Here is a 10,165-nt window from a genome sequence, read left to right as displayed (position 1 = left end):
ACGTACACGCAGAAGCAACAGGCTGGGCGCTTATCTCGCTGATAATTGTGTAGGAAATGACAGTGCCGCCCATTTCTGATAACCCACGTATAATGTAGCTCGGTTTCACTGCAGGCCCTAACAGACCAGCCTCCGAGGCATTTCAGCATTTATTCAGCGCCAAAAAGGAAAGTGATAACTGCTTCCGCTAGTATGTACGCATCGTGAAGATAGAGGTGGAGTGTCCTAGTCAGAGGATGAGCGGTGCGCATGCGCAGTAGCAATGCCGCTTGTTAAAAAGATTTCCTGCCTATATAGTGCAGACCTGCCCTTTCAGCGAGTCTCAGTTGTATTCTGCAGCATCTTGTCGCGTCTGTTTCTTTTGTGTCCCGCTTGATTGTACGCCAGTGACCAATCTTTCTTTCTCTCTCAGCATAGTGGAGCTAAGCGGGGGGGGGGGGGGTGGAAGGGGTGCAAAGTTAGTGGTGAGAGTGGGGTATCATCGCCATTTCTGGCTATAAGATATATAATTGGCGCGAGAAACACTGTGAGTCAGAAGAGCCTTGGAAAGAGCCCCGGTGGCGAAGTGGTGGAGGGCGAGGCAGGAGGAGAACAATCGACAGCCAATCGCGAGAAGGTTGGCCGCATCGATAACAAGCAGAACTGTTGCCCTTGTTTGCAGGCGCAGACCGTACCAACAGATACCAGTGCATGTACTCGCTTTTTTGGCGTTTGTTTGTGGCTGCGTTAAGGCTAATAGGGGGTGCTCGGCGTGAATTCGAATGTTCACGGGCAGGCAATGAAGGCTGCGATCCCCCACGACTGACTGACTGATCAGAAAGACTTTCAACCGTTCCTCGCGGTGACGGGCGCAGACGGCTTGCGTACACCTCGGGGACTTGCCCACCTATAACAAGTAAGTCTAGCAGCGTACCTTCCACCAAATGCTCGTGTGTCGGGTTTTGCTTCGATCGTGATGTCATTTCGTGTCGCCTTTCTGACAGACCGCGTTCGTGTACATAGGCTTTAGTCGGTGAGCGTGCATTTAGAGCATATATACATGGCGTATGCTCGAGAGATGACAACGAAAAGCATTTAGAGGGTGTCCCGGCTAACGATGGCCAATCTGTTCGACGAAAAAAAATATGATAAAATACACGGTGCAAGGCACAATTTTAATAAAAGTATGATGCTCGGCCATCATATCTCTGAAGACTGAACACCGTAGCTATCTGTATAGATCGTGTGTACACATGACAGGTGCGCCACAGAGATAAAAGGCAACGCGAGAAACCCGTTGGAACTTTGCCCCACGGATGGATGGATGGATGGATGGATGTTATGAGCGTCCCCTTTGGAACGGGGCGGGGGGTTGCGCCACCAAGGTCGTCCTATTATACTGCCTAATGTCCTACTTAGGTTAAACAATAATAAAAAGCACGATGGAACTCCCACAACCAAATTTTCTGATCCCCTATTGCGAACTGGGCTTTTGTGTGTCTCCGTTTTTTGTAGTTTCCCTACTTTTCTTCCACCAATCCTCTAATCGCCTCTTACTAATCCCTATTGCGGACATGTTTACTTTTCCACTGCTCTTGCTGAACCCAAGGGCTTCAAGAAGGCCAATGGTGCCTAAATCGACCTCTGGGTAGACGTCTTCACCTTCTAATAAGACATGCTCCATAGTTTCCCTAGCTTTACCGCAGAAGGCACCACGTCAAATGTGCACAATGCCCCCTGGAGCTCCCTGGGCGTCGCCACATTATCCTCTTGAAAGCCGTCATTACCCGTGACTCCCCGCAAAAGCATTACAGAAATTATAGCGCTTACCTTCCTACTAATGTAGGAAGGAAACTAATGTAATGTAGTTCCTACTAACTAATGTTCCTACTAATGTAATGTAGGAAAGGGAAGCTAGATAGAGTTGTAGAGATGACGGGGGAGAGGTGGCAGAGAATGGGTAGAACCGACGCAGTCGCCAGACGAGTGAATAACAGCCTTGCCACTCTTCACTTGCAGTCTCCACAGAGGGGGAGAGGGGGTGAAGGGGTGGAGAGAGAAAAGGCGAAGTGAGAAGGCAAGGAACAATGGTTGCGGGCCAACAGGATAAATCTAAATACACAATATGGTATGGTACGTTTCAGCTATTTCTGAAACATAAGGGACAAAGATTTAGGGACACGTTAAAGAACACCACGGTGTCATTCAAAACTATTCCGGAGTGCACCCCTGCGCCATGCCTCGTTATCGAAATGTGGTTTTGTCACGTGCGGCCCCGCAATTCAAATTAAAGTTTACTACTTCGGCCATGATGCGATGTGCCATGTGAAGCAATGAGTATGCTCATTCTTCTCGGAGGTTATGAAGTGTGGCGTATACAACAGTGCCTCAAGCGAACGCCTCCAATATGTATGTTCTGTGTACTACGCAGACAAACAGCAGTGATGCACGAAATGTAAGATGTTGGACTAAACGTTGAAGTTAGACATTCGCGGTCAATATCACCGCTAATTATCTTTGATCAAAGCAAATAGCACAAAGAGGTTCGCTTATATACATTCCCAGTATCAGTGCGTGGGATCCGCATACTTTTGAATCTTTTTTTTTTCTTTTAACAGCATGGCTAACGCTAGCTGGGGCACATGGTATACCTGTTGTGCTCGTCACCCTGGCAGCCTATGGCACATCATGCCAGCAGTGGAAGAGTGAGCAGGAAGAATACTGGTTAATATCGAGTCTATCGCTTTGTCGTTATGCAGGCTTGGTAGCTTGCGGCGAAATATCTGGTCAGGTTATACGAACGAGAAAAGGGACTGAAGGGCTTGACTTATTGTTAGTGCCAACGATTGTGATACTATACCACTGAAACAAAGGAAAGAGTGAATTAACTGCTTTTTTTTTTTTTTCAGGCGCTGCGTGCTCGGGAAAGGCGGCTTTCAAGCTGCGTTTGGAAGGTATACGCGCGAGGAAAGTGTGATGGCGCGGCTGATTCGTGATGCGTAATGAAACGGGCTTCTTTAGTCCCCCAATGAAGGTTAAAGAAATGCGTGAGCCTGTATTGGCTCGCGCCGCACATTCATGCCTGCGAGGTTTCGACATGGCGTCTTCGAGCGTCGGTTTCAGATTCAATTGTCAGATTGCTTTATAGCGGGCATAGTGGAGCATATATACATTGCTTTCGATCCATAGTGCGATAGAAATATGCACTGACAGGGCCTTTGACACAAAGATCATTTTACGAGTACAGGGAAGCGCGGTGACCGGCGGACTAGGCTGTGCGTTTAAAAAAGATCAGTGGCGTCGTGTGCAGGTTCAGGCTATGCACGTTTATGCTGCGTGAAGCGATCGCGAAGTGGCCCATTTTAGAAGGGAAATGCGACACTGTGAAACTTGTTTCCCAGCCACCAGATTGCGATTGTCAGTCCGATCCCGCGTTACTGTGCATGCGCGAGTTGGCAGGACGGACCATGTGGTCTGTTTGTAAGGATGCCGCATAATTCACGTAATAAGCTCGCTTGTTAAAGTCTGCCCAAATGTCCGGCGTTTTCGTGACAGAACACACGCACGCACAACAAAAATTACGCACATCCGACGCACTGTGGGAATCGATGTAAGCGAAGCTTTCCGCTTTGATTGACGATAATTAGCGGCGATGTTGACGGCTAAAGCTTAATTTCTTCAACGTTTGGTGTAACGAGAGAGCGGCGAGTTGACGTTAAACGTTACCTTACGGGCTCCACTCCTGCCTCTCGGCGTAGTACACAGAACGCAAAGGGAGAGGCGTTTGCTTGAGGCGTTGTTCAGCGCCATATTTCGTGACCTCTGAGCGGGTTGAGCATCGTCATCGCCTCACATGGCACATCCCAGAGTGGCAGATGTATTAAAGTTGAATTATGGGCCTCTACTTTCCAAAACCACACCCGGATTATGAGGCACGCCGTAGTGGCTGACTCCGGATTCATTTTGACACCGTGGCGTTCTTTAACGTGTCCCAAAATCTAAGTGCACGTGCGTTTTCTATTTCGCCCCCGTCGAAATGCGGCTGTCGCGGTCGGGATCAAATCCACGACCTCTAGCAATGCCATCGCCGCAAAGCTACCGCGGCGGTCACGGAACTGTTGATTTGGCGGTCGACCGCTTCCGTAGTGTCGCTTGGACCCTACGGCACGCTTTAATTAATGCGGCTATCCTTCTGCAGCGTAGTTTGCCCGCTTGATATATTTACCTAGTGTTTATTTTTCAGAAACAGCAGGACCGTACTGGTACCGCACCTTGGACTTAAGCTTATCCAGTTTCTCCGCAAATGCTGTCCTTGCCTTCCTTGCCTACTTCTCAGGGTTTGCTCGCCTCAGGGTTTTTATTTCTCGGAGTTTCCTTGCCTTCTCACATCCCTTGTATGGGAACCGCCTCTGGGGGGGTTTGCGCCAAGCGTGCTGGCTTCGCGTGCAGAACGACCCGCGGCAGAAACCAAGGACACGAAGTTGCAGCAGACTAACAAACTGACCCTGCTCAAGGCCTCAACCGAGCGCCAGTCTGCGGGCAAATGCTACGGGAATCAAGTACACGGAGAGCCGGGTGTCTGGGACATTACGGGGTGTCAATCTATGGGTGATCATTGTTGGGAACATGGCAGTCGCTGTAGCAGGCAACGAGTACACCGCGGGAGCGAAAAAGCACGTGGTACGACCCAATAGGGCTGAGTTCATTTTGGGAACGCCACAAACTGAACCAAGGGCATAACTACATATACCGAACGAACCTGCTCGTATGCCGCACGTGCGTGCACATGTATGGAGCGTCATCTCGACGTTTGCTAGACGTGCAGTATAGCGTTGGCTCGGCGTTATACGTCATTCCGCTCCGCTCAGAGTTGTGTGCCCCCGGGAACTCGCTCACAGCCACTCGGCGACAACGCCACTGCTATCGCAACACTTAATATATGCGGCGGCAACGGAACGCTGTTCTCGTTTGGCTCTTGCGAATCGGTTCGGCGGAGCCGGCCGCTGCGTTCGCTTTGGTTCCTTGAAGTTTTGTATACGGCCAAGATGACTGTGTGTCCCTCCTGCCTCTTGACGACGCACTGGTGTAGGTCTACCGAGGAACTTGGCTCCGTTACCGAGAAAGCGCCATAGTGCGCATGCGCAGAGCTATCGTATACCGGAAGCAGAACGCGCTTCGCTGCCGATCGGGCTGCAGCGGAACGGGGCGGTAAGTTCAGCTTTGTCTAACAGCTCGAGTCCTTGAACAAGGACAGGGCTTGCGGGAACTGCAGGCAAGCGACAAGCGGTCGACTTTGAAAGTGAGTCGCTTGTCCTGTCATTCTTTCTTTAGCTTGTCCTCGTTCGCGAGAAGCGCCGCTATCGTACTTGGAATCATGTGTAGAATCAACTGTAGCCCCAGTCCTTGACCTTATCAAGCTTTGTTGTTGCTGTTTTGCAGTTCAGTCAAGCGCGCACCGCTCGTCTAGCTGGGTCACGCGGGTTATCGACAATGCGATATCGACGCAGTTCTGCGCAGTGCGAGAGCACGTACAGGCGCCCAAATCTTTAACTGGCGTGCGCGAGCGGCGACTTTTCCGTGCGTCAGCGCCGTATGACGGGGCGCGGCTGGAAAGAGTCTGAGGCTAAGCGCATGCGGACAAAGCGCGCTCAGCTGGGCCCATCGTCTACTAGGCTGTTTCCAGCCTCGCCGCGTCATACGGCGCTGACGCCCGGAAAACGCCCGGAAAAGTCGCCGCTCCCGCACACCAGTTAAAGATTTGGGCGACTGTACAGTGGAGCGGAAAACGGTTATCCCATTAGTAAGTGGGAAACATTTATCGGCGAACATTTGGCGCCTTTGACAGCATCTGTCTAGCAGCCTACGTCTTGGTGCTCTCACGGTCGTTTCGTTAACTTCCATGAACCAAAATTCGCATAGCATGACAAGAGCGTATGACGAACATAAACGATAGGTGACGATGAAACGTGTCATGCATAGCTCAAGAAACAGCCGCCTACGTCTCGGTGCTCCCATGGTCGTTTCGTTAACTTGGTATACGCTCCCCGCACACTGCTTCACGTAACATCGGTTCCCACGGGGCGTGAGATCTGCTGGCTTTATTTTCTGGCATTTGCCTGCGCGGTACTTCACATTGGTGATTACATCTCTTCTAAGATTGCAGTAAAAGTGCCGGCCGTTCTGACGAAATCACGCGGTATTTGTCTTACGCCAAAATCGCAGCGTGGGCGCGAGATCTTGAGAAAAAAACGAAATGGCTGGCTGGCTGCCGCACGCGCACGCATGCGCTTGCACGTGCCGCACCTGGCCGATTGCGCGTGACGACAGCCCGGTGCCCCGTCAACCAATGGCTAGAAGCGATCCACGCCGCCAGTGATACCGCCCCTAGTCACATCCATGCAATTCTTTTTTAAACCCCTGGGCCACAACGCAACGCCAGCCCCTCGCGGTAAATGTTGTGCGCTAAGGTCAGTTTCTGTGTAACCTCGCGCGCCACTAAGCGGCTCAAAATTTTTCACTCGTGGTTGAAATGATCCCGGAAGCGTAAACTTGCCGGTCAACTTTATTTCTCGTACTGTGTTAATGTCATTTTTTTTTGGTAAGGCATCGAATTCAATCGGGCGTCCTCTCCCGTTCTCTCGTCTTGTGCAGGTTGTCGTCAACACGTCTTCTGCAGCGTGTCCTACGGTTGGAGACCGCGACTCCAGAGACATGGGAAAAGCGCTCAGCCGGCATTTTTCTTGCGCTAGGCGCGAGCGACCTTCTTCGGTAGAGTCGGCCGACGGCGACTTGGTAGGTCACTGCACGGGCATCGAACCAGACTGCCCCTGCGCCATCTTCAACAAGCTCGACCCGCTCAACAATCTTCTGCGGTCGGTGGGACTCGAACTCGTCGAGATCCTGCCCGGGCAACTGTCGCTCTCGTGGTACGAGTCACCGTGGGAATCCAGCAAGCTCGAGCCCGCCGCGACGTCCCAATACGATGCCCGCAAGACGGCGGCAGACGTACAGGACCCTTCCGCGGGGGGCGACGCCCCGGCCGCAACGAAGACAGAGTATGTAACCCGTGTCCTGACCCTCGTCCAAGAAATCCTCGCGACGCACCGCTGCGTCGTCGCGGTCGACGTCGCTGGCCGCACGTTCGGCGCTCACGAAGACCTCACCCGCGACGCCATCACGCGGGCCGGGTCGTCTCTGAGGGCGCTCAGGATCCGCTCCGTGTACCGCGTAAGTCAACCGCTCGTCGACAGCCTCGGCGACGCCGTGGGTTCCCTGAGCCGACTGCGAGAGCTTGCCTGGACGCACGACAAGCTGCAGAGACCTCTTTCCGGCAAGTTACTAGCCTTCCTGCGGACCACGTCGACGCTGACGTCGCTCGACCTGGTCGAGGTCCACATGCCTCTTCCACACGCCGAGGCGCTCTTTGGAGCCCTCAAGAAGAACACCAGCTTGAGGAGGCTTACGCTCAGCGCTTGCCTCGTGATCCGCGACCCCAACGAGACGAGCGCCCTGCTCCGAGACTACCTAAGCGACGGGCGCTGCGACCAGATCTTGTCTCTAACGGTGCGCAGGAGCTGCACCAGCCACCCGCCCTCGCTAAGCGCCATCGTGGACGGCGTCTGCCAAAACCGGTCGCTGCAGGACCTCAGCGTCGCGGGCTTCTTCCTGGGCAGGTGGAACTTCACCGTCGTCGCCAAGCTTCTCAACGAGAACCGGACGCTGCGGCGTCTCACGCTCATCGGGACCTCCTGGTTCGAGGCGTTCCAGGGGAGCTTTACGTCCCGCGAGCACTGGAAGAGGCGCGAGTCCGAGGCGCCCAACGGATTCCCTCGATGCCTCCTGGCCCTGGCCCGGCACCGGTCGTTGGAGCAGCTCACCGTCGACGTCTCCACGTTCACCGTAAACGAGTGCCTCTCGTTCTGCGAGGCCGTCCGCGCCAACAGGACGCTGAGAGTGGTCACGCTGGCGCGCATTCGCAACGAAGATGTTGGCGCCATCTGCGACATCGTCCGCAAGACCGGCACGATGGACCGCATCCGCCTGGACCACGCCTACGTACTCAAGGACGGGTGTTCCGAAAACGTGGTCGAGTATCCCGCCCTGATAAAGAACGTGGTCCTCGGCCCAGGAAACTTCCGGGACCCGCAGATGGTCGGCGAAGCGCTGCGCCTGCTGCCCCGATTCACCCAGATCGGCTCGCTCTCTCTGACAGTGGTCAACGGTCAGCTGTTCGACGACGACAACGCGCGCGCCGTGGTGGCCAACTTTCTGGAGACGACGACGACGCTCAGGAGGCTGGACCTCAGCCTGCACACTAGCGGACCTCTCGTCTACGGAGGCCGCGAAGGCCTGCTGCGCGCGCTCGCGCGGAACGCGAGTCTCCGGACGCTGCGCATCCACAAGATGCGCTTCACCGACGCCGAAATCCAACAGCTGGCCGCGACGATAGCGGACAGTGCGACCCTGTGCGAGTTCGGCTTCTTCGTCGAAGACAACGACCGCGCCGCGCTGAAGGCGTTCCTCCGCGGGCTGGAACCGCGATTCTCCGGCAACTACTCCATGCTAGAGCTCAGCCACAGTGCCATCGACGGGTGTCCGCAGTACCTAGCGGTCCAGCGAGTCGCGAGGCGCAACCGGGCTCTGGCCATGCGGGCATCGCATTACGTGATGGGCGTCAATCGCAGCAAGCGATGCGCCAGGGCACTGGAAGAGGTGTCCTGTGGTCAAGGCGTGGTCAGCACGGTCGCGGAGTTCGCCTCCATTGACGAGTATACAGCGGCCGGCGTTGTTCAGCAGGCGCTGGAAGAGCTCGCAGACATGGCCACTTTCATGAAGGCAGCGGGCGTCGTGCAAGAGAACGTGATCTGTCACCCGGTGCGCGAAGACAAGCGAGGTGGCCCGCGGTTGCAGCTGGACGGACTGGACGCGGACAGCTGGCGGCAGATTAGGCGGTACATCAGGTTGGCTGACATCGTGGACAGTGATTGTTATCCACGTTTGTAGCTCCTTATTGCACCGAGAGTATAGGCCGTGTTGTTCATCCGGGTATTCATTCTTGGCGGCAAAAGTCTACAACGACTGACAACAAAGATAGGCGGAGACAGAGTGATCTTTCCTCCTTGTTCAGTGTTCCCGTACCCTCTTGTGGCCTGGGATGACAGACTAAACCGGTTATTTATATCCCAAGACCATCCATTTGTACTAAGCTCAACGACATGCTGAAACTTCAGATAATTTGTTGAACGCGTGACCTTCCTTTGTTGCGCATGGGGGGAAGCCAACGTGCATGTCACCAGCATTCATTTTACTACGAAACAGACATGAAGTATTTTTTTTTCAGTGCAGAGCTTTAGCATAACTGACGTACTCGCATATATGTATGCCATACTGAAAGATGTATTTCAGTGGCAGTTTGAGCTAGCAGATACGTGGAACACTGTTACTCACTGCTAGAAATTTCCGGGTTTTCCTTAGACAAGCTGCCATCATAAGTCCACAAACAGCGCTCATTGCTTGTCTTCCAGTATTTTGGCATACATTTACTTAAACCTCTGCTATGCTGTAACGAAACCTTAAATGTGACTGCTGCACGCAAGTGGGAGCACCGGAGCCATAGCTCGAAGCCTCTCTCAAACGTTGCAGTATGTGTACTAACATATTTAGGTAATGCTAATTATATGGAAATGTATGTTGACCTCCCCAGAAATTGTGTACTTTTGCAGAGCATTTCCATAGTTAAGACATTATGATCAAGAATACATAATTTATATATGAAAATCTTCTCAATGATGGCTTATTATTTTTCCCATTTTCATATAAGGAATCCTGTCTATTCACAATGGAACGATTCCCACTGCATTCATGGTAAGCTTGCACGTCGTAAATAAATGCTTCCTTTGAAAACTGTGAAATTGTCTTGTAGAAGATACTGATGCGTATGACCCTTTTGAGCTCACCTTATGACCCTTTTGAGCTTTATACCTTTTGAGCTCACACATCACGACACAGAATGCTGCTTCTGTTGTCACTGCTGGGATAAGCAATGTTTCGCATAACTGTACTTCATTATTATTTGATAATTGCTATATTCTTCCCACGTATCATGCTATATAACCGATCCTGATGCCTTTAGCTTTGTGCGACTGCCTACCAAGATCATTTTAGTTACGGATCTAAAATGTAGCGC

The 10,165-nt window shown here is 52.7% G+C and overlaps 1 protein-coding gene across 3 annotated transcripts; it reads left to right on the top strand.

The window, feature by feature from the left end:
* The first annotated feature begins 607 nt into the window (after positions 1 to 607).
* On the top strand, positions 608 to 9,935 carry LOC142589945 (uncharacterized). Of its 3 annotated transcripts, none has more exons than XM_075701675.1 (2): positions 608 to 895; positions 6,631 to 9,934. In XM_075701675.1, the coding sequence occupies exon 2, from the start codon at positions 6,691 to 6,693 to the stop codon at positions 8,980 to 8,982; it is 2,292 nt and encodes a 763-aa protein (XP_075557790.1). In that variant the 5' UTR covers positions 608 to 895; positions 6,631 to 6,690; the 3' UTR covers positions 8,983 to 9,934. The 3 variants fall into 3 exon arrangements, with proteins under 3 accessions (XP_075557790.1, XP_075557788.1, XP_075557787.1); XM_075701673.1 differs by lacking the exon at positions 608 to 895 and adding an exon at positions 5,182 to 5,278; XM_075701672.1 differs by lacking the exon at positions 608 to 895 and adding an exon at positions 6,307 to 6,446 and having other exon boundaries at positions 6,631 to 9,935.
* The last annotated feature ends 230 nt before the right edge of the window (positions 9,936 to 10,165 follow it).

Source organism: Dermacentor variabilis, chromosome 8, assembly GCF_050947875.1.
Source record: "Dermacentor variabilis isolate Ectoservices chromosome 8, ASM5094787v1, whole genome shotgun sequence".
NCBI classification, from domain to species: Eukaryota; Metazoa; Arthropoda; class Arachnida; order Ixodida; family Ixodidae; genus Dermacentor; species Dermacentor variabilis.
The sequence above is the reverse complement of the archived record's forward strand: the minus strand, read 5'-3'. Positions and strand labels throughout refer to the sequence as shown.